Source organism: Athalia rosae, chromosome 3, assembly GCF_917208135.1.
Source record: "Athalia rosae chromosome 3, iyAthRosa1.1, whole genome shotgun sequence".
In the NCBI taxonomy this organism is placed as follows: domain Eukaryota; kingdom Metazoa; phylum Arthropoda; class Insecta; order Hymenoptera; family Athaliidae; genus Athalia; species Athalia rosae.
Genome location: NC_064028.1, coordinates 1,685,411 through 1,709,497, shown reverse-complemented (window position 1 = coordinate 1,709,497; position 24,087 = coordinate 1,685,411). Strand labels below are relative to the sequence as shown.

Sequence of the window (24,087 nt, the reverse complement as noted above, 5' to 3'; positions counted from 1 at the left end):
CAATTTGTAATCATTACCTTTTATGGGCGGAAGGTGGATGGCAATGATTTGACCGAAACGCTTTTGGCCTTCCGATCGTGTGATCTAAAATTGCTTTTTCTTATTGTTTTTTTAGTCCATCCGACATCATGATCCTACAGGACTTTTAACTGTGATAATCGGTGACCGAGTTAAAGTATCTGCTGTAAAAGTAGAACTATCACTGTGACTTTGTATTACATTTCCCAACAAAGGAATCATCTTCGCAATTTGATGTTTCATATTCGATCGCCACGGGGAGAATGATAAACTCGCAGATATCCGAATTTGAAATTCGATTCTGAGATCGACTCTCGATTTTAAACCGTGTCGCGGCTCGTCGATCAGAGACCGAAATCTTCATTGAAGGAAAATACGCACTACATATGCATTTACTTTCTTATGATTTCTAATGTTATACCTTGAAAAGGTTATTCATAGCCTGGCCGAGTTTGGGTTACGATAGTGAACCTTACCTAGGTCAAAAGGTCGAAACATTTTAGTGGCGAATTTTGTGAATTGGATTAGCATTTTTCTAACCTGGATCATTAGTTCTGTCACAAAATCCATTGGTGAGTTACCTTGTATTCACCTAATATATTCTTCGATTTAAGGTCAATGAGTTGAGCTGAATATATTTAATATTTACATCAGCTCTCCAGCTCATCATAGACACCGTCTTCTTATTATTGATTCCATAGTGGCAACTGTTATACTCATTTTTCTAACAAATTTATATCGCTTACACTCTAGAAGCTTATCCCCAAAGATGAGCTCCCATCATCACTTGAGTCCTTCGTCAGGTGAAATAGAACATATACATTCCTTATCCGAGGATATCGGTGCATTGTATTTATCTGATGATTATTCTGATGTAACTTTAATTGTGGCTGGTCAGCGATTTAATGGTCACAAAGTTATATTGGCAGCAAGGAGTCAGTACTTCAGAGCACTTTTGTACGGAGGTCTGAAAGAATCAAATCAACAGGAAATTGAACTCAAAGGAACCAATTTACCAGCGTTCAAAGAATTGCTCAAATATGTTTACACCGGCCACATGTCTTTGGCAAATCAACGTGAAGAGGTAGGTTTTATCACAAATGGTATTGTTTTTTTTTGCAGTGATTAGTTTTTATGAATTTTTGTAACACCATATTACCTACACAAGCTTCATTTGGTACTCAGGTGATTCTGGATATACTGGGGTTGGCTCATCAGTATGGATTTTTAGATATGGAAACAGCAGTCTCTGATCATCTGAGAGAAATTCTCAACATTAAAAATGTTTGCCTTATATTTGATGCTGCTCGACTGTATCAGCTTGAATTCTTGACTAAAGTGTGTTTTCCATGAATGCTACTTTTTTCCCCATGGGATTTTTGAATCCCTAATTAATTACTGTTATTTCTGGATAGGTTTGTCACGAGTACATGGATGAACATGCTCTCGAAGTTATACAGCACGATAGTTTTTTACAATTGAGTCCGAGTGCGCTGAATGAACTAATTGCTCGAGATTCATTTTACGCACCAGAAGTGGATATATTCTTAGCAGTGCATGCCTGGGTGAAAGCAAATCCTGAAGTAGAAGCCAAGGACGTTGTAGGCAAGGATTAAAAATATAATCTATTTTGTCGATATTGTCAAAAGTCATTGGATTTCTTTTTTTCATCTAACAATAAATGCCATACTCGGTTTTTTTGTCTCTAGGCCAGGTGAGGCTAGGATTGGTTGATATAAGAGATTTATTGAATGTAGTTCGACCTACTGGTTTGGTCTCATCGGAGGCTATTCTGGATGCAATTACAGTGAGAACATTAACAAAAGACTCGCAATTAAATTATCGTGGTCGTCTGTTGCTCGATGAAAACGTAGCCCATCCCAGACTTGGTGCCCAAGTTTTGCAAGGTGAAATGCGCAGTTCTTTACTCGATGGCGATACACACACATATGATATGGAAAGAGGGTAGGCATTATGTTCTTCAGGAATAAGGAGACAATTCATTCTGAGTTTATTTCAACTCCTTGTTATAATATATTCATCCATAGGTACACTCGTCACGCTATAACCGATGCTCAAGGACATGGAATTTTAATCAAGTTGGGCACACAGTGTATTATAAATCACGTAAAAATGTTATTGTGGGATCGAGACCTTCGATCGTACTCTTATTATGTTGAAGTAAGTCGTGCTATGTGGGAAGAATGATAAATTTAATGCAACTTTTAGCGATAATTGACCATCGTTAATTTTCTCTCATCAGGTATCAGTGGACCAAAAGGATTGGGTCAGAGTGATAGATCACACGGAATATTTTTGTCGGAGCTGGCAGTATTTACACTTTGAAGCCAGAGTTGTCTCGTACATTCGTATAGTTGGTACTAACAACACTGTAAACAAGGTATATTTTCCAGCATTCGTGATTTGAAAATAAGAGGGTCCAAAAACCTCAATTTATGATCCGCTTGATTAGGTGTTTCATGTGGTGAGCTTCGAAGCTTATTTCACACACCAGCCAGTCAAGTTGTGCAAAGGCTTTGTGGTGCCATCAGGAAATGTTGCTACTTTGGAAAAAAGTGCCAGCGTAATGGAGGGTGTCAGCAGGTTAGCTCTCGTTCTGGTCATGTTTGGGAGTTCCTTTTCACTTGCAATGACGATAAAACTAGGTAATTTCATTCAGGTCTCGTAATGCTCTACTTAACGGAGATACGTCAAATTATGATTGGGACAGTGGATACACGTGTCATCAACTTGGTTCTGGGGCTATTTTAGTACAACTTGGACAGCCATACATGATCGACTCTATGCGGTATTTATCTCTTTTTCAAGAAAATAAAGAACAAACCAACAACCGGACGATGTACTTATCTTTTCATTAGATTGCTGCTCTGGGACTGCGATAAACGTTCGTATTCTTACTACATTGAGATCTCAGGTGATTCGCGGGACTGGGAACTCGTTGCAGACAAAAGAAAGGAGGCTTGTAGATCGTGGCAAACATTCCGCATCCAACCGCCAAGACCAGTCGTTTTTATTCGCATTGTCGGAACGCACAATACAGCTAATGAAGTAAGTTTTGGAAGCCCAGTCTATGTAATTTTTTCGCTGTGATTTGTGATACATCTGAAAGAAATATGGTAATTTTGCAATATCTTCTAGGTATTTCACTGCGTACATTTTGAATGTCCCGTACAAACAGATGACGATAAAAGTATCAAGTCCCCTTCTAGACGGGGTAAGAAGTCATTGCCAAATCTTCTTGTTCCAGCAGTGGCACCGCCAACAGAAACTGCGACTGAAGCTGTGAATATCGATAATGAAGATGCAGCAGCAGTTGTATATGAATATAATCTTGACTAGTCCAACGATCTGTCATTTCTTAAGACTGCTGATTAATACTTATATCTCCACGAGATATCTGGCAATCATTCGTTGAGTGATTTTTGTCAAAATTGTTTCGTTATCTCATAATTGTAATTTAATATTTCCAATTTCCGATCGATCTAATAATTAGATGTTGGAAAACTTTTCGATGCACATATGTCGGTTTGCTCGAGGACTCCTATATTGAGAAAAAAAACATCTATATAAGTTTTCTCATTCCATCGTGCTAAAAGAACACTGAATAACATATTACAACTCTATTTATTTTCTTTTGTATAAATGTTGACTAGAGCTGTACTTTGTTTAATGTTCTTCCGCATCTAAAACTTTATGGTGCAATGAAAGTTTGATATTATATGTCAATAGAAATATAGTTGCTGGTACATTCTATATATGTATAAAGCCACATCTTGTTACATAAACGAGGGCGAAAAACACCATACGTGGCTGCTTTATAATCCGTTACAGATGAAATTGTTTTTCTTTTCGTCTCGTAAATAATTACGCACCAAAATCACGCATACACATCTTACCTCCACAGCGTTGTGCTCTCTAATTTGAAATATTCAGAGTTATAAATAAAAATTATGGGTATTGTTATATTGTATAGTTGACATATTTTGTTAAGTTATTCAGACCGTGATTTCGTATTCTTTGCTTTAAACAGATTTTTATCATACCATAGGCCGTTAATAACATTGCGAGTTATGAGTTCCATCTTTTTTTTTAGATGAAGGTTTGGTGACTTTACTTTTCTAGTCTTTTTTTAATTGAGATTGATGATACGATAAATATAGAAATTGGGAGATGCGGTGTAGAATTTATTGTTGAATAAATCATTTCATAAATATATTCTACAGTGTTTTTGGGATACTTATTATATTATGATGCTAATCCAAGATTGAATCCAGCCACTTCTCCAGGTCAATTGACTTCACAGGTACCGAAGATGGGTTCTGGATTTTTTCTTTTATAACAGAAATTAAGTATATTGTCATCAACTAAGAACTCTTCACTCATGTTATGCAGATTGTCTGCCAAATATTTTTATGAACTAAAATCGATTGGCAAACTTACCTTCCGTATGAGTTTGGTGGATAGCTGGTGCGTTTCTAGGTTGATCAATATTGATGGGTTCTTTCAAAGATAAGAGAAACTCCAACTCTTCTTCGATATTCTCATCAGGATGTGTATCAATGACTTCAGAAAACTCTTCCAGTTCACCATTGGATTCAACTCCCTGATTTTTAGCACTATCTTCTTTAAAACTTTCTATCAGAATTTTTGAAATGTTGTCCACGTATTCGTTGCCTGATCGAGATTTTTCTGCTAAATTTTGAAACCTGGTTAACTGATCAATCTGAAAATATTATCATAGACAGTTTGGATTGCTAGGGGCTTTGATACCATATCTTAGAGTCACAACTTACAGTAAAATATTTATCTTCTACTTCAATGTATTCATTGAATGGAATACAGTTGATATCTCTGGCAAGTTTATCAACATTGAGTGAGAATAAATCCGAGTATTTAGTTGCTTGGATCGTCCAATTTTTTTCTGATTTGAATACGAAATGACCACCTTCCGATATCGGTGCATTTAGTAGTGACTGAAAATCTTTACTATGTGTTTCTGTATCGGTGCTAATAATGTCATCATATTTTTCCCAGTTTGATACAACTTTACGTCGAGAGTGAGAACTTGCTGGAACTTGCTCAGACGTATCCACCTGCGTCTCTCGTTTCAGATGATCAAATTGAGATTTGTCAGAATTGACATAGTCGTAGTCTTCTGGGGTCAGCTTCTTTATACTTGGGGATGCTTTGACAGCTTCAGATTGGTTGCTCAAGCTTTTTTCAGGTAACTTAGAACGCTCATCTTTTTGTTTGTCGAATTTGTTCCCTTTCTTATGCCTAGAATTATTTATTTTTCATTTTTCCCGAGAGTGATAGAGTGTATTCAAACAATAAAAAAGTAATGGAGTAATTGGAATCAAATTATTTGAAAATCAGCACCTTGGCCTCCGTTGTTCCATTTCGTCAATTAAAACTCAGTTTATCCGCGATATGTGTAGTCATAAATATTAAATCACGGTTATTATCTGTACCATGTAATTCATATTGTCTTTTCAATTGTTGACAGGTGATGTACTGACATTGAGAATAGACCCTATCTATTCTCAATGCTCTGCTCAATGCTATGACAATCACGACAAATGAATGGAGAACGGGTATTAAGTCGTACTTGGTAGAGGGCACCGGTGCCTATTTGTTGTGACTGTGGCTGTCGTCGGTAAACAAAATGGCCACCACTGGAATTTTCTACTCGCGCTGTTCATTCATTATCGTCAGTCCCATAGCGGTCGTCGTGTCGTACGGTCTCTTCGTTTGCGTCCGGAATCTCAAAACAAGGTTAGTGATTGTTGTCGAATGTGGCAGTTGGTGTCGCTACGTGTTACCATTCAACATTCAAAAATTGTTAATCATGTAAAGAGGGACACAAACGGTTTCCCAGAGTTTTTACCGCAACCCGCAGAGACTTGATTGGAAATTGCAAGTTTCAACTCAACCCAGTTTAATCCAAGTAAGCTAGAAATTGACTTTTGAAATGTTATAATAACCTTTATTTAACATAACATGTAACAGAATGAATGTCGCACGAATGGCGGCGTAATAACCGCACATGGCGATATTTCTCTTGACTTTTTTAAATGTTACAATTTTTACAAGATTCTCTCTACAACTTAACGCACATTTCACAGTATAATCACGACAGGTTCTCGGTCAATAATTCTGGAAAATTAAATTTCAACTCGTACTCTTTCTCAATATTTCCTCCTTAAATGAAAGACATTGAAGAGCATGTATAAGTAGCTGCCTTTGGGCAAGTATTCGTTTTCCAATGATTGAACGAAAGATCATATTTACAATGCAAGTTCCGTAGGTGATTGCGTTACCCACAAGAGTCTGACGATACCTTTGAAATATGATCTCTGAATTCACATACTTGTTGGAATTATCATCCTTTATGTTAATATAATTTAACGTAATATATTATAATATAGTTAACGTTCGGAAGAGTTTCTTTTTAGAATGTTCGCACGTATTTCGAATGCTTGAATTTATTTTACTTATCAACATTATTGCTAATTATATTATTTATTCTCTTATTTATATACGCTTGAACGCTTATATGTTTATTTTACATCTGAAACCAATATCAATATACACACTTTAGCATTATCGATAATCTACTTAATCGCCAAGTTTCTATCAGCTGTCAATAATTTGTATCGATAATCTATTCGTTCGATCGAGAAATAATTTTCGATGTAATATTGACTATTGATAGAATCTTAGCAGCGTTATTACCACCTTGCTATCAAAGAGAACCTTGATTTGAAACAATTTAAAATTGCAAACTTTCTCATACCTTTGACAATACTCGATTAGCAAAGAAAGTTCAGTGAAAATTTGACGGCTCAGCTAATATAATTCATGATAATAACAACAAACGTACAACAAATTTATGAATACATTTGATGTTAAATAAAGTATGAGCATTGGAGGGAAGATGGTATACTCTTGTTTAGCGCGGAGGTATGGGATAATATATCTATATTTCTCTATACAATTGTCAATTGCACAAGTATTTACATAATTATAATTAACGACGAGTCCTACAGTGCCTTTGAGCGCATCTTTTTAATTTAAAACTCCATGAATTATATCCAATTCAATTTTGGCACATTCGTGTTTATGATCGGTTTTTTTTTTCTTCAACCTGCCTATTTTAACAGTTGGCACAATTTTAGAACTTGACACAAGCTTGAAAATTTCAATCGATCATCTATTACATGCCTATTACGTAACAAGTTTACATGTTGGGAATAAAATTTCTATACAGATAAAAGACAGTCTAATATACGGTGAAATATCAATAACTGTGTTGTTTTAATTTCGATTTTTACTAGATGCGATAAAATTATGTGTGTTGTGATATTTTTTTTATCGAGATTCTAAATTTCCCTGATAGACGCTTCTGTTTATGTAATTTAACACACTCATTAGCATCACGATTACTTTGCATTGTTTTGTTCTCAATTTCCGTTTTTTTCTTCATTATCTTTTTTCTTCGACAATTAATAATCAAATTACCAAATGATTAAGTAATTACAAAATATCTGCTTATATCATAAAGTTAAATTACAGAATTCTATGTAAAAAATATCTCATGAATGAGAATAGTAACAAAAATAGTGAACAATGTTTACAGGTTTGAGACAACGATCTTTGACGAAAGAAGTCAAGGCAAGCTCAACTTGGTAATTTGGCCATGAATAAAAATCGAAGGATAGCTCAAGGTACGATCAATCTAGATGGTTAAGATCTCATTTTGACTATTTTAGAATCGATAAGAAGTATCAACTATTGTTTCAAATGTGTCAACATTCGTTTGAGAAGCTTCTAAGAGGGAATGTGTACCAAGATTTAATCGCTTGTTTTTTATTTTGCTCTCATTGGAGCCAAGAGGCAGGAACCCATTGAGGCTCTCTTTCCAGAGAATTAATTTCTGTGAGCAACTGATTATACGCCCGATCGGTATCATTATTGATGATAATCATGTCGAATAAGTGACCATATTTATCCTCCATTTCTCTGGCCTTTTCGATGATATCTTTTAATTCTTCTTCTTTGAAGTTTTCATTGTTTTTAATCCTCTTTTGTCTCAACTTTTCGAGACTTGGCGGTGCCACAAATACGACGTATGGTTTAAGATCAGAGCTTCTAAGAATCTTTAAACTCTGCGGATGCAAATTAAGTACACAAATTTTACCAGAGTTCACCACTGAGCGTATAGCTTCCACTGACGTGCCATAATAAGCCTTTTCATATTCTCCATGCTCCACAAATCTTCTGCAGAGTATATCCGATTCAAACTGGGAACGTGATATGAAATGATAGTCTTGTCCATCTACTTCAGAATCTTTCCTCGGCCTGCTTGTATCTATAGATGAAACCGGGCAGAAAATTTTTGAAATTGTAATGAAAATATTTGAAAAAAATTTCATTTGCTTTCAGCAGTTACTCACGAGGAATTGCTGCTGCAAATCTTTCGCTATCCTGCATCAATCTTTGCCTTAATTCATGCCTTCCAATGTTGGGTGGGCCAATTAATACTATCGGCCTTTTGTGATTAGCTCGTGGGTAGTAAAGGGCAACTTCTTCATAGGTGAGTACCTCTTCGCTGTCATAATCTGAATGGATGATTGATATTTTATAATAAATTCCTCGCATTTGTAAGAAATAATCAAACTAGCTACTCACCATCAATAGCTGTTGTAGCATAGAGGGGATAACCGTCGTCGTTGAAATTTGAACCAGACTTGCTTCTCTTTTTCTTTTTAGGATTTTTCCTTGCACAAAGTAATGTACTCGATTTTTTTGAACCACGTCCAGCTGATTTGTCTCCAGCTATCGTTTGCTTCATAGACTCGCGCCTTGAGAAAGGAGTAAACGGCGAATGTCAGAACCGAATATTCGAGATGTACGAATCTCCTCAAGTAATAAGATATGATTATATTCTTACTGGTGTTGGAAACTCTTGCTAGGAATAAGACCGGCCAAGGTCTGGTCCTCTTCTCCCTCTCGGTACGCTTGCCACCAGCTAGGATCTTCCTGAGAAATTACATGCAGAACATCTCCTTTCTGAAAGCTGACTCCCAGCTCTCGGCAAGGTATGTAAGGATCTTCTTCAGGGTCGTAATCAAAATGGGCTCGTACATGTTGGATCTGTAATTTGGAGCAAACACATTATTGCAATCAATTGCGAATGTCTGAAAAAGTGGTCTAACGCACGTTATACGTACCAAAGTGTTGTCTTCTCGTACATTGGTGCTGATTGTATTTCTGTGGTCAACCGGAGCGGGCAACACAAGGAACGTTAGGCCTCCTTGCATACCGGCAAGGATATCGCAGACCTCGTTTACGCTTTTACCCCGCATTTCAACTCCGTTGACTTCTAGAACTTCGTCACCTTCGTGTAAGAGACCCGATTTGTCTGCTGCTCCTCCTCGAACCACTCGACCTGTGTTAGACAATTTTTTTGTTAAATCTCAGCCTCATATCAACGCCCTTCGAAACACCCTTGTATAGCTTACCTATAATGACTGCGTCTCCTTCGTTTCGAACAGTAGCACCGAGTGGCTCATTAGTTTTTTCAATCCTAATGATTTTAATATTCTCAGCTACTCTAGAACCGTGTGTGCTAGAATTAGGACTTGGTGGTCCGCTTGGCAAGGACGAGGACGGACTTTGTCGGCGTTGAAGACCGTCGACGTAGGAACTAACTGAATCATGGGCCAGGAGAAGACCCTCTATCTCGTAACTTGTTAATAAACTGGTGAGTTCTTCAACGATTGAACCCATACCATCTCCGCTATTTCCACCACCCTTCGTCGATGTCTGCCATTGTTCGAGTACCTCAACGCACTAGAAAAAAAAAAAATAGAATATTGACGCCTTTCCCAAACAGGACGAGTCAGATCGAATGAACTTACATCTCGAGCAAGATTAGCTGCATCTTCGGTATGATGTAGAGGTTTAATAATTTTCCCGCTTTCCCTCAGACAATTTCGTAGGGCATGGTGCGTGGCGAGAGCAGTTGCAAAACGTCTTTGTACCAAAAGTGTTCTGACTGCTTCTAGTTTTGCTTCTACTCCAGGAGAAGGCACGCCTAAAGCTCCCGCAACGTTTTTGAGCTGCAGTTGTAACCTTTCCAAGGTCGCTACAACTTCTCCGTAAGCTAAAAAGAATGGCAAAAAGATACGTTGTCTCGTGAACAACGCCTTGAATTGGGGGTTGTTATTTTTTTTCTACTACTCACTGAGCGGTCTCGGAGGTTCTTCAATTTCCTGCGAAGTTAAGGAATTCGTTGGTTTGCTCGCTATTGAGTTTGATCTATTAACAAATTCGTCTTGAGCATAGGCTGGATTTTCTTGCCCGGAAAGGTTTGTCGAATGACTTTCTAAAGCGTGGAGTTTCCGGGATCCTCTAAGTGACCGGTTCAAACATTCTTGTTTTTCTTCCTCGTCTTTCCGTTTTCTAAGTTGTTCCTGGTAAACAATTAACAGTGGTATTGAACAGCAAACATTGATACGGTCTCAAATATTTTCGCTGTTAGAAAAAAATAGTCGAATAGATTTAAAGGAGGCAATTCCTATTTTTCGAAAATAAATAACCGAGCGAATTATACCATAACGTACTCGCGTATCAGGCTTCACTTACCGCATTGATCCCCACCAGAATTTAAATTATATATCAAAAACACATGTGCTTTCGAGTACACAAACTGTTGCCGCGATCATGTTGAAACAAGGTGAAATAATAAAACGTCGTGTCGTTTTTAATGAAAAAAAAAAAAAAAAAAAAGAATTATTTTGTCAGAGAGAGAAACGGATGAGATGGTTGCGCCGTGTTATATAATCTTATAGAATATACCTTGAGACAACTATAATGTAATCGTAGATGGTCCGTATTTTAGGTCTTCTCCAGATTAATTCTCAGCTTTCAATTGCAGATACCGTACACGGCGTAACATCGAGTTACGCCATAGTCTTTTGAAAAGCTGTTCTCCAGCAGAACTCTTGTACATAAAAAAGCCAGGCCCCTAATCTCACCTCGACGAGTTTGTTTTATGGGTTCTTTAAATTCCAGAGAAAACACTTGACGCGTTCAACCAACCAACCCCAACTAGTCCCCCGTAAAAAATACGTTATTATAATATGCGGGCGACTGTAGAAACTGTACCTTTTAGATAAAGCGATAATCTAAGTGACGTTAGAGCGCACGTTTCTCACTGGCGCAAATGCCCAGGACGACAGGGATTCTGGTTCTGGCATTCTTTGTGTCTGCGTTGTTACGAACTGTTCGGGAAAGTTATCTGCTAGAAAATTTACGAACTCCACGTGGAACCCTGCTGCCTCCCTTTTTTTTTTTTATTTTATTTTACCATCATACTTTTTCTCCTCGTTCTCTCGATTTTTTCAAGCCTTTCACTTTCTCTCTGATTTTTTTTATTTTTTATTTTTATGAACAAATATTCAAACTCACCTGATATTTCCTTATGGAATGAAGCTGTTGTTGCGTTGGTTCGGTTTGTTCGACATTGTTGTTCTGCGACAATCTGTTGTCCTTGGGAGGTCTGGCTGGGGCTCGTTTTTGATCTCTAGGTGGTATGGCAGGCTTAACTCCGTTCAGTCCGGCCTAAAAATTCACGAAGAGAGAAAAAAAAAAAAAAATGTTTCCCAATCAATTTGCAGTCTATGCCGATTCGTTATTCGTATATCATCGCAATTCTCTGACGCAAATATATGATTCACATAAACACCGTTGCGATAGAGAAAAGAGCGAAGAATTTTTCTAAGGGAGTACCAACAAGTTCTACTTTTACAACAGTATACATAGCGGGATAATTATTGTTGTTATCGTTATCCTTGTTGTTATTATTATTATTATCATCGTCATTACATCATCGAAGGTGCAAATTTACGCCAAAGTATTATACCCACATGAAACCCACATAGTTTTTTTTCTCACCTCTACAGTATCCACCATTTTATTTTACAATGCACAAAATCACACACGATTCGGAAAAAGATAGCTCGTTTGGATAATAAATAATAGGAGAAACCAAAAACCTAAGAAAACCACCGGCATGCGCTTAAAATTAAATGTATAGTTTAGACTATTATTAATATTATTTATTACTTTAATTAAAATTATTATCTTTATCATAGTAATCGTCATCATTATCAGACTTTCTTCATTCGTGATGAACTTTTTATTTAAACTCTGGGATCTTGGTTGAAAAGTTTTTTCGAACGTTTTGGTGTTCGGTTGCATATATTTATTTATTATTTTTCTCGCAGTTCTGACTCGCATTGAAAATGCTGCAAAAATTTGTAGTATTATGTTAAGAGAGAACTCGGTCAGATTTTTTGATTTTTTTTCGAAGGTATTAATTATGATTTTCGATTCGGAAGTTAATGAACGATTCGATTGTATGAAATAATGATGAGTTTTTTTTCTTTTTGTCTTTGATCGAAGGACAGAAGCAAGGCTCTCAGAAATATTTCTGTAATTTACATGCGGAAGTGTGCGTGTGTACTCAATGTTAATAATGCTTAGAGGTAGGTGAGTAAATGAATGATAAGATGTTTGTGCATTTTTACCTGAGAATAAACATCGTCCAGGTCTTCGTATGGGTGTACCGAGTCGTAAAGCGAATTCTTCGATGTGCGGTCTGGTGATATTTGTGTGGAGGTTTTGTCAGAGTAAAGTATTTGGGATAAGTTTTGGGCGTTTGTCGTGGATTTTTTATCGTCCCATTCGCCGGACGGCGCTAAATTAGAGTCGGAAAGCCAGGAGTGAACTTTCGAAATCGAAGTATCGAGGGGACTCGACAAATTCAACTCACTCTTTGACAGAGATTCGTTCATCCGAATATTTTCTATCGATAATCTCCCGCTAAGCGGGGAATTCGAGACTGCGAGATTATTTTGATATTTCTTGTAATCTAAAGAGAGTCTGGAGTTCTTCATATTTTGGGTGTTTGGCGAGTCGTCCAAAGGATGAAAATTTTCAACAGAATTTAACGAGTTCTCGTTGGAAGAAATTACCCTTATCCCGTTCGCGATACGAGCGGTCTCCTCTTTTTGGGAGTAATATACTATCAACGGGACGCCCTTTTGGTTGATCAATTCACGAAACGAATTGCGAGAATTTTGATTTCTCTCCTGAGTAAACGATTCGTCGGAAAAACGATCGGGAGAGAAAGTTGGTTTGCACGAAAATGGGACACTTTCCGAAACTTGAATTTCCTGTTCGGGAATATCTCGGCTCGAAAAATCTGGTAGACGGTCTGGAGACACGTCGAGGCACGAATTTACGTATGAAAATTGGTTTTCGATAGAATCATAGTGAGAATCGTTCAGCAAATTGTCGCTGGAACCGAAATTCATGATTTTCGACAAATCTTCGGGGTAGTTTTTGGTCTCGAAACGGTTTCGGGTCGACGAATACCTGGCTTTTGATCGTCGGAGTGTATTTCTTTTGTCGTTTGAAATGGTCAAGCTAGGTTTAAAGCAGCTGGAAGGATTGTTAGAAGCGGTGCCGAAATGACATTGTGTTGGTTTGCGGTGCTTTAGTGAGAAGCTATCCAAAAGCAGTCTCTTGACACGTGACCTTACCTTCAAATCTTTATGATCAACGATCTCTACGATTACGCTATCGCTAGCTTTATCGGTTGGAAGTAGCGTACTGCGATTGTTGTTAATTGATTCGACGGTTTTAATATCGTTCGTGTTCGGTTTTGATTCTCGTGACTGGTTGTTTACGTCGACGTGAAAATTCACGTTGTTAGGATTTACATCACAGGGTTTAGAATCTGCAACGTTTAACTTTTCTATCGCCTTTTCCTTTCTCTTCTGATTGTCCGGGACGCCCGATTTCCCGTTGCCCGCCGGTTTGCCCGGCGGCGGATAAACCGGATGTGATTTAGCGATCGGTATAAAATCGGTCGGACAGTCGACCGCCATTTCCCTGAAGCTCTTGTCGTTCTCCACGACGAACGAAGAGGCGTCGAAGTCCGTGGAGCCCTCGCTCCTGAGGGTCGAGTATCCGCTGGACGACAGCTTCTTCTTTTTGTTCTTCATCCTCGAAGCGATCGTCGCCGGCGTCTCGCCGTCTATCAAATCATCGGTAGATCCGGCCCGGCTCAACTCCTCGACTTCCGCATCGACCCTGGAACCGACCGCTATCGTCCTCGCTTGATGCGAATTCTTCTGATTCTTCGCGCTCCTCCTCAGTTTCGCGGCGTTGGGAGCGGCTTGATCCTTGTTGCACTTTCCGGTGACCAGAGCGTCGTCTATCAATCTGGTGAGATCCGACACTTCGTCGGACCTTATCAACAGCCCCTGAATGTCCTGAAGGCCGACCAAACCGTAGGCCGGATTGTCGAAGGACGTCGAAACCCTACCACGATTGAACAAAGGCGTTACTTTTATGTCCGACATCATCATCGTCCTGCAGGGCGATCCGAGGTCGATGCGTCGCGCGTCGTACAGCGAGGTGGAATCTTTTTCGCCACCGTTGATGCGATGCCCGATCACCAAACTCGCGTCCAAATTTACTTCGAGGCTTCCGTCCAGCGGGGCTGTACTGTCCGACCTGCCCGACGAGCTTCGAGGGCTGGCGGAATCGTCGCTGCAAGTTTTCAACATCGTCGGATAATCCTCTTTGGCGAAGGGATAGTCGTCCTCGGCGTCTACGTTCGATTCCTTCTGATTCCTCGGCTGAATTTCGACCTCCACCGTCTTCGGGAAGGGCGGATCGATCCTCCGAGGAGCCTCGCCGTCCGTTTGGTCGGCGATATCTACCTCCGTTTCCCTACCGTCCTCCTCTCCGCCGTTTCCGTTGCAAATTCTCTCGGGTTTTGTGTTATTGTTAAAATTTAATGTATGATTTTTATCGAGTGTTAGAACGTTGTTAAAGGGGGTTAAATCAGCGCAGTTATCGGCCTGCAATTCGCGAAGATCGCTAGCGCTACGGGAATGGACGATTTTCCGAGCGCGGGGTGACTCGGTATCTACTTTTACCTTTGTTGCGTTGGGGTAGGCCTGCTGGAGGAGGGTGTCGGGAACGTCTACGGGAAGTTCCCGGTGATGCCCGAGGGCTGTTGGGGCCCACATTTCATCGGGCCCCTCTACGGGCCCAACCCCCTCCTTGACCTCCCGTGACCCGTTGTTATTTTCCTGTTGCAGGTGGATTTCCGCTACGCCACTGCCTTGTCTGCGAGACCTGGAAATTGCAAAAATAATTCTCTCAATTTTCTTTCACCCTCTCTCTCTCTCTCTCCCTCTCTCTCCCTCTCTCCGTTCTCCCGCGCTACCGATATACGTTTTCCGTATTCTCATTTTATCTAAGAAGCGTTTCAACGAATAACGTACATGCCAGGTATTTACACTTTTTACGCGACTTATGCAATTAGAAGACCTACAAATACATTCTATCTACGGAGGAAGTCTTCTAATTACCTTATAGTGTTTTCAAACTTGGGATTTAACGGTACACGGTTATACGCTAGGGACGAATGAGGGGTACGACCGTGCCTATGAAAGAACGAAAGTGCTCGAATACCGAATCGACTTTATCCCTCGTTTGCGTATTCGGCTATTTTCCGCTCGGGATGTTCTAAATTTTCCCATCTAATTTTTCATTTTTCCAGATGACTTTTGACGGACTCCCGCTCTGACGCCGCGCGTCGTATTCCTTTTCGATCGTTTCATAGTTTTTCTCTTCCTTTTTTCCAGCGGTCGAATTTAATACCGAGAAGGGCAAAATACGCAGAGCCCGTAACCCGCCCGCCCGCCCTCGCCCCTCACGGTTCTCCAGGTATCGGCGGCCTACCTACCTACCTACCTAATCCAGCCGGTTCGGCAGACGTTTGCGGACGACAGGAAAATACGAAACGGTTGAATAATGGTTTCGAGGAACGGGGTACTCAATGGACTGCAGACTTCGCTGGTGTCGCGGACAAAGAGACGTGAAAAAATAAATAAACAAATAAATAAATGAAGAGGAAAGAGAAAGGAGAGGACAAAGAATGCGTGAGTAGGAAATACCTACGTGTCTCGTTTCTCCCCGCGTATGTAGTATAGGTACCACCCGTGTAAAAGGTTCAGCACACTACCGATGACAAAATGCAACCGGGGTCTCAACCCACACGCGGTACACGGATTCGATTCAGGTATCTGCGATTTTTCTATACTTTGTCTTTTATTTCATTTCTCTTTTTTTCATATTATTAACAGGGACATATTCGAACGTACGGATACGCGATATGCACGCAACTGTGATTCCACCCCGATAACGATTGAACGTCGAATTATATTCGTTACAGAGCCGAGGACAGACGGCGGGATAAATAAAAGGGTAAAAAAATAAACTGGAATGCATGAAATGACGCCAGCTCTGCTAATTTTAAACACCGAACGTTATACGTTAAGTGCGAAACAAACGATCGATCGATCGTTCCGTCGATCTGCTTATGTTAAGAATAACGTAAGTTGCTCGCAGACGATGTGTGCGCTTGAATTTGTAAACGCGGTTACCAGATATTCTACCGCTGTTAACTATAACAATGGGTCACCGCACAATGGTTCGATACGTGTGCGTCGTACCCACATACCTGTACCTGTGTTTCTTTTTTTTTTTTTTTTTTTTTCCTGCCTTTCGAACTAAAACTGGACGCGTAAAACATACCGAGTGTTCGATTATTTCGCTCTACGGTCGAACGTGTACGCACGTTTGTATCTCAAACGAAAATTCTCTTTCGGGGGGATGAAAGCGCGACCCGAGCCTGACGCTGAAAAAAAGTAGAAAAAAAAGGCTCGACGAACCGTGCGAAAATCGCGCGGGGGGGTTGAGCTTGCAGAATTGTCCCCGACACGTTCGTCGAGTGTCGATGAAAGTTTTCAAAAAGAAAACGAACGAACGCGCGGGGATGAAAAATGCGGTAACCGGATATCCGAGTATCGCAGGTTGGATATGAAAATTGGCACGTACCGCGATATTGTAAAACCTTTGAATGTTTAGCTACCGTTCACCGTAGGTAATAATATCCTGGCTGCCGCTGCCGCTGCGCTCAGGTATTTCTTTCGCGTCGTATTAAATCGGTATGCATATAATACGTCGAGAAGGATATGGACTTTTTTATGTACGCGTATGGATATGTGCACGGCGCGTGTGTAATGGTGAAGTGTACGCGGTAAGTTAGCTGTTACGACCCGCAGGGGAAAAGTTGTCCGACTGTATACGTGTAGAAGGAACACGTAACTTTTGGTACGTTACTATTACGCCCGAAGTATCATGTCCCGTCAACCTGTTGCGTCTCATATGATTTTTACGAATCGATAATTGGATCGAAAGTTGATCGGAAAATTGTGGAAATCATTTTTTTACAGAACGAAACGTTCGGTGATTTGAAAATTGCGAGGCGTGACTCTGGACGCAAACTGTGCGAGAGAACGGTCCGTCTCGTCGTCCGGTACATCCTCGTCATCGTCACGGCGAACCGGAAAAAGCTAACGCACGGGACGTGTACAGGTGCGTTTGTAATAAAAAAAAAAAAAAACTTGCACCGAATAACGCGTACGTAAACCGAGAAGATTGCAATGCATACGTCGAATGAAAGTAAATCGGAACAAAGAGGAGGAGGAAAGAGAAAAAATGAGAAAAAAATCCGACGCGATTCAACGCCCATTACATATTTGCATAAATTTTCAAATAAAATTCTACGACCGATGGCGGTGCGCGGTTTATTCGTTGTGTAGGTATTTGAGGTATACAGCATTTGCGGGATGAGAAATAAATGATATGCAAATTAAGTATGTCGACTCAACAATCGCGTGGTATCTTTTTGTGTGCTCTTCTATTTCTTTTTTTTTTTTCACAACTATTTTTCACTTCTCATATCGTCGGGCCAACAAATATACTCTTAATTATACCGCGGAATTTTTCCTACACGCTCATTGCACGTACCCATTATTATATTTACGAGAGTGGTTGTAATAAATTTTGGCGGCCGGTCTGATGAAATTTTCTAATTATCATTAACGGAAGAGAGGGGAAAAGAAATAAATAAAATAAAATAAACGCATTTTTCAGGTTTTCTTCGACAGAGAAATCATAGTTGCGAATGTTATTTTCGTGTAAAATTTTTATACGTATATTCTAGCTGGTTTAACGACGTTTTCTAAAATTTGTCGTTACCAGGTACGTTGACTGGTTTCTATTTTATAAAAATAAATAAAAAAAAAAAAAAAAACACAAAGTTAATGTACGCTACCAAGAGATTAGCTACAGAGCTGCCAGCCGCTCTCTGTCCACTTTTGTAAAACTGGATTATCGCGGATTCTAGGCTACTGACTTTTGATCTAGTTTTATTTGACTCGTTTGTTTCATTGTAGTTCCCTTATTCATTTGCTTATTTTATTCAATTTTCTTTCCTCTCGTTTCGTTTCATTCTTTTTCTATTTACGGGTATAAATTCTACTTTTACGCTACAGCGTTACGTACACATCTATCATGTGCGATATCGAAATATGACGATTTTCCACGTTGAAATTGGCGTCTGTCATTCAAGTTACCGGTATGCACCTTTACCGCGTGTCGGTTACGCCTGCATACCGGCAACTTCCATGACAATCGACCGGTTTCAGTATGTGGAAGTATGAATACAGTTTTCCTTTCTTATTATTTTCAAATAAATTACTCAATCAATTTCGATCAAATACACCAATATATTATTTAGAAAGATCGTTTTATATTGACACACACCTATATATAATTGCATTCCTTCTCTTCAGAATCCGAATTTTCTGAACACCCCTAGCCGGCGAAGCAGTTCTTTGCATAAAATTGCTAAAATAACTTCATAAATTAGGATATACGAGATCAGCTATCGAATAACGTGAAAATATAATATATATTTATGGAAAAATATACGATCATCACGCAATCTAATGGAGAAAGAAATTAGAAAAACAAAAATAAAAAGAACCGCAATAACCGTGCGTACTTAAAAATCCAAAAACTATTCTAATGTCAAATGGTATATTTTTCAAGATATTTTTAGCCTCTCATATGGATTCCGATTTTCTTTCCTAGCCAATTATCTAATTCGCCAAGTCTCTAATGTATCTGTAGGGGTTCTCTCGTAACAATGGACACGTGATCATCCATTTATGCTAATTTTTTCAAAGTATATGATATTTTTTCCTCCGTTTTTCGTGGATTTACACATCGAGAGAAAATTGGTGGTAAAAAGAAAAGGGGAAATAGAAACGTACCAGTGCAGTGTTTTCAATATCCTCATGGCGTAGCTGTATATTTATTTTTGTCGTTTTCTGACCGTTGATTTTTCCTAACGTGCCTTTTTTCAATAATAAATAACGTGGACGTTGTTCATGATTGTTCTAATCGAATTTAAAAAAAATGAAGAAAATAATTATTCATCGAAGCGATTCACGAGTGAATCGTTGCTCGATAGTCGAATAACGCTGAATGTTCGACGATTTTATAACATCGTTTTGCGATCCTTGTATTTGTTGTTATTTGCTTTTTAATTAGAGCTTGTTGTAAAATGATAAGAGTCCCATTCGTCGACGATGATGATGATGATGATGATGATGATGACGACGGTGGTGGTGGTGGTGCAGGTGCCGGCATTATGTTACGATATCATTGTCAGTTGATATTCAGTTGTACGTATATATACATACATATGTATATTTTCGATCGGATCGTCTTGCCACGACTTCTACATATACCGATGCACTTGTCGGGTTTCTCTCTCTCTCTCTCTCTCTCTCTCTCTCTCCGTTCTGTTCTTCTCCTTCTTTTTTTTTTATCTCTAGATCGAAATCGTCCAAATTCCGTAATTAGACTAATTATAGTACGTATCTACACTACGAACTACGTAGTATCCTTTTTCGCTTATTTCCTTTTATTCCACCGTTAACGATCGTTATTAGTCAATTTCACAGCTTTGACTCGGATTCGTGATGAACTCCTCCAGGAAATGTGAAATAAATCGAGTAATTATACGAGGAAGTAACTATAAAGTAACAGTTCTCTCTTCTCGCCCGAATAAAATGGTATCGATGATAATAGTATAAGAATAAAAAAAAAAAAAAATCGAAAATAAAAAAAGTCCGTTACGGTTGTATTTTTTCGAATTGTTACATCGTGTCATTCGACGCAATTGATAATCATCGATTCATCGTCGACGAACGCGTAGAACGCCATGTGTATCCAATTTTCCTTTTCTCTCTCTCCTTCTTTCCGTCTTTTCGTTCGCTTTTCGTTTTGTTTCAATGCGTTTCTTCTCGCATATATACCGGTTTTCATCAAGGTATGGGATTGGTATTTCCACCGTTACCCACGACAGGCTATATATATATATCTATATATCTATATATATATATATATATATTCTCGGTATTAATATAAGATTCCTCAACAGCAACTCATAGCCGGTGAGATGCTGCGTTCGTTGCGTTGCTCTCGCTCGCTGTTTCACCTCAGCATTTACAAGTTTGGTACCTTCTCAGCGTTCCTCGCGGCTCTAAATCTCGTCCGATCGGTACGCACCTATGTCCTCTTGCACCTGCACTAAGCGAAGAGCAGCGGCGAATCGGTTGAGAAAATATCGGTAGAAAAGTTAAATCGAAGGAGAAAATTGAAAAAAAAAAAAAAAAACTGAAACAAACTTCGGAAGTAATCCAAATATCAAACACACCTACGTAGGTGTGCGTGTGTGTTTATTTAACGTGTACGTAACATTAACTGCGCACGTAGTTTGATAGCGACTTTATCTTCCATCACATGTATGTAGTACGAGGTGTACGTTGACGATGATTATATTCTCACTGCAGATGCACCGTGCATGCGGAAATTAATCGCGTTTAAAGGCATGCACCTCGATTCACAGATTTATTTTCATCTCTCGTTTCGTGTACAATTATTATTTATTATTTCCAGAGAAAGATCTTTTTTTTTTTCCTTTCTTTCTTTCATTCACGTGAATCACTCGGTCTCTCAGGTTTCTGATTTTGAGAGAGTTGAATTTTTTCGTACTCGAAATAATATAGTAACCGGATATTGCGAAAGAATGTTTTTTTCCGAATCACGGTTATCGCGTAAAATTGAATTTTTGATTTTTCCCTTTTTTCGAAAAAACAAAGTTAGCTCTATATGCACCGCGGTATATCGCGCGAGGTGTCAGTCCGGCTCGGAACTGAGTTTGTTGGCTTCGGCTTACCCCATCCCCACCACATTTTACCCCTCACTTCAAAACTCCTCCGTTCCCTCTTTTCCCTCTTTCCCCCCTTAACTCCCTTCCCTTCTTCTCCTACTCTTCTTCTTCCCTCCTACTCCCACACGTTCCTCATGTTCTCCACTTACACATACACGCATACGGGTTCTCGCAAAAGATTTTTCTAACACTTGCCACGACAAATCCAAATATTGTAGATATTTTTATCTCTCTCAGGACCCGTTGTTTCGTTTTTGCAAAGAGTCCCCAATTTTTCCGTTCGTCAAAAAGAAAACGAAGCGGAAAAGAAAAATTTATTGAAAAACCATCGGCAAAATCGAACGACGGATCATAAAAACCAAAATTCTCACGTACGCGTAGGTTTAACAGTGCAGATATTTTTTATCATGAAATAATTAATCGATCGTTATGAATGAATTGCGAAAATTTCGGACGCACGTTATTCCGGTTGATTAAATGGGCCAACGTTCAAAATCTCCGTACAATACGTGGTCCCTATAATATTCAGCGAACGGTGACGATAGCTGCGGTTCGAATTTTTCCTCCCGGAGATTTCAATGCCTCGTAGTCCGCGGAAGCGATGCCATGCGATCGGCTGTAACCTTGAATATCATTATGTACACGTTTATATATAGCTCGTGATTTCGTCGGGTAAACATTACGTGTAGTACCATTAATTGTACCTCGTCGCGAAGAAGAATCGCGTCCATCTTCCTTTTTATGTTTCAATTCTCGTTACCCATTTTTTTTTTTCCCCCCCCCCCATTTCTAACGAATCGTGTATTTTTTTTTACTCTTTCAGACGGCTGCAGGCGTACGACCACCAGGTATGCATGGACGGCGTTCGCTCGGTCGTCGTGTCGCGCTGCGATGATCGCGTTATTGCCTGCGAAGAAGGTGGAAGTGGAGGTGGTAGTTTCAGGTTGTGTGTACGGCGAGGGCGCGAGGGCGAGGGATAAAATGAGGAAAGGAAAGGAAAGGAAAGGCAAGGCAAGGGAATGGAATGGAATGGAGTGGAGTGGAGTGGAAGGGAAGGGCGAAGAGGGGGTACTTTTTCCCATCCCTCTTCCCTTTCCTCTCCAGTCTTGTTCCCCCCTCGAAGTTGAACCTTGGTTAAGACGGCGTACCTGTCTTGGGTCGGCCCGCAATGTGTGCCCCGAGTGTTCTGGTTCTCTGCACTGTCCAGGCGCCGCTGCACCGTCGTCGTCTCTCCTACCTTTTCTCCTCAATTTTCAGACCGTACTTCTACACGCCGTACCGGCCGCCACGGACTCAAACTTTCCGAGTGCAGCTGAGAAACGTCACGACGACGACGACGACGATGATGCGGCTATACATAGGAGGTACCCCTGTGCGCACTCCACTCACCGACTTTTACACGAAGGTAACCCGTAGTCGGAAAAACAACCGGCGGTCTCATTTCATTTTTATACGTATCTGCGGAGGGAGGAAAATTAGAATTTCTTTTTTCCTCAAACTGCAGAGCTGAAAATCGCTCATCTTCGAGTTCTTTCTTTCTTCGAGTCGCAAAATTGCACCAGCTATTCCCGTTTCATCGTTGAAAATAAATAAAGAAAGAAAGAAAGAAAGAAAGAAGGTAAAAAGAAAAAATTCTATAGTACGGAATATAGGTGGTAGATACGGTAGTTGGGAAGGTATTATAATACAGGGTCCGAAGCCCCTAAAAAATTCTTCCAACTCGATGTGGTCGGCGCGTAGCGCAGGCCGTTCGGAGTCGTCGTCATCCTCGTCGTCGTCGTCGTCGTCGTCGTCGTCGTCGTCGTCTGTCGTTCAGTCCACAGCAGACACTGACAGTGGAAAAACAGGTATATCGTACGTTCGGGTATTATGCAGTATAGGCACATAACGAGTCCCCGATGTAGTCTACAAAAGAAACGAGAGGGCCACGCGTAAAGCCGACTTAACAACGCGACTCGCATATAGCTACGCCTACCCCGCACCCCATCTACCCGACGTACGTCTCGTTGAAAATGAAGAAAAGTACCAAAGCATCCAAAGACCACGAGCTAAATTTCATGCACACCCATACCCACGTATACGTATGTGAAACGAACAATAAAATAATAGGTCTTCAACGTCGCTCCGTAGGGATTTAACCCGGTACACCGCATTGTATAAATTTCAAACAACTCGCTCGGTGCAAAATTCTAGCGTACTCTATACGCGAAACAAAGATCGACATGAAAAATGGCGCAAGACGAACGGGTCTTTTTTTTACCCCTTGGCTTTCAAATTTTACTTCCATCTCATCGTTCGGAGGATACGCGTATACGTACAACAACGTACCCTCGTATTCTGCGGCATCTCCGTTTTGTTTTTTTTTTATTTTTCACATTTTTTTCTTTCACTTTTTTTTCTACGCCCCACGAGTGGTCAGCTGCGGCGTACGTTTCCTGCAGTTTTCTATACGCATTTTTTTCCCCTCCATTTTTTTTCTTTTTTTTCTTTTTCTCTCTTCTCATTTTTGAGCAAATCCAGAAATTATAAGCAGGGGTATACGAACAGGCGAAGTTGAAGAGCGAAGAGCAAAGAGAGAGAGAGAGAGAGAGAGAGAAAACGAAAGTAAACGTCTTCTGTTTCAGACTGCAGATGTAAAAACCTCCCTCTCAACTCGTATTACTTACGAAAATATGAAAAAGGAAATACGAAATACCGAGACGGTGCAGGAGGCGCCGCTACGCAACGTTTTGAAAAAATTATTGAGACCCTTCAATGCGTCTGGATGATATTCCTCGCGTTTAGCCGCAGAGTCAAACCATCATCCC

General features: G+C 39.9%; 3 protein-coding genes across 11 annotated transcripts in view; 1 reads left to right on the top strand and 2 right to left on the bottom strand.

The window, feature by feature from the left end:
• Window positions 1–330: 330 nt before the first annotated feature.
• Window positions 331–4,254, top strand: LOC105685637 (BTB/POZ domain-containing protein 9). Of its 3 annotated transcripts, none has more exons than XM_048651597.1 (11): window positions 331–590; window positions 772–1,102; window positions 1,204–1,356; window positions 1,434–1,623; window positions 1,728–1,983; window positions 2,067–2,199; window positions 2,282–2,419; window positions 2,492–2,622; window positions 2,699–2,827; window positions 2,898–3,087; window positions 3,287–4,254. In XM_048651597.1, exons 2-11 carry the CDS (start codon window positions 788–790, stop codon window positions 3,323–3,325), a joined length of 1,674 nt encoding a protein of 557 aa, XP_048507554.1. In that variant the 5' UTR covers window positions 331–590; window positions 772–787; the 3' UTR covers window positions 3,326–4,254. The 3 variants fall into 3 exon arrangements, with proteins under 3 accessions (XP_048507554.1, XP_020707734.2, XP_012255335.2); XM_020852075.2 differs by having other exon boundaries at window positions 333–590; window positions 775–1,102; window positions 3,178–4,254; XM_012399912.3 differs by having other exon boundaries at window positions 333–590; window positions 3,178–4,254.
• Window positions 4,203–5,587, bottom strand: LOC105685638. 2 transcript variants are annotated; one of them, XM_048651601.1, is made up of 4 exons: window positions 5,419–5,587; window positions 4,833–5,316; window positions 4,476–4,762; window positions 4,203–4,369 (listed from the first exon to the last, which is right to left on the bottom strand). In XM_048651601.1, exons 1-4 carry the CDS (start codon window positions 5,436–5,438, stop codon window positions 4,327–4,329), a joined length of 834 nt encoding a protein of 277 aa, XP_048507558.1. In that variant the 5' UTR covers window positions 5,439–5,587; the 3' UTR covers window positions 4,203–4,326. The 2 variants fall into 2 exon arrangements, with proteins under 2 accessions (XP_048507558.1, XP_012255336.2); XM_012399913.4 differs by having other exon boundaries at window positions 4,480–4,762; window positions 5,419–5,584.
• A 411-nt stretch (window positions 5,588–5,998) lies between these two features.
• Window positions 5,999–24,087, bottom strand: part of LOC105685455 (protein PALS1) — a 34,876-nt gene continuing 16,787 nt past the window's right edge. For 3 of the 6 annotated variants that reach the window (XM_012399534.3, XM_048651589.1, XM_012399535.3), the window contains 10 exons: window positions 13,653–15,261; window positions 11,515–11,667; window positions 10,289–10,517; window positions 9,963–10,207; window positions 9,564–9,894; window positions 9,273–9,490; window positions 8,993–9,195; window positions 8,731–8,903; window positions 8,496–8,660; window positions 5,999–8,410 (listed from right to left, as the gene is read on the bottom strand). In XM_012399534.3, coding sequence (XP_012254957.2) covers window positions 7,920–8,410; window positions 8,496–8,660; window positions 8,731–8,903; window positions 8,993–9,195; window positions 9,273–9,490; window positions 9,564–9,894; window positions 9,963–10,207; window positions 10,289–10,517; window positions 11,515–11,667; window positions 13,653–15,261 — 3,817 coding nt within the window. In that variant the 3' untranslated portion in view covers window positions 5,999–7,919. Of the gene's footprint in view, window positions 8,411–8,495; window positions 8,661–8,730; window positions 8,904–8,992; window positions 9,196–9,272; window positions 9,491–9,563; window positions 9,895–9,962; window positions 10,208–10,288; window positions 10,518–11,514; window positions 11,668–13,652; window positions 15,262–18,801; window positions 18,886–19,313; window positions 21,270–24,087 lie in introns of those variants that run through there. The other 3 variants (XM_048651590.1, XM_012399537.3, XM_012399539.3) reach the window with 3 other exon arrangements.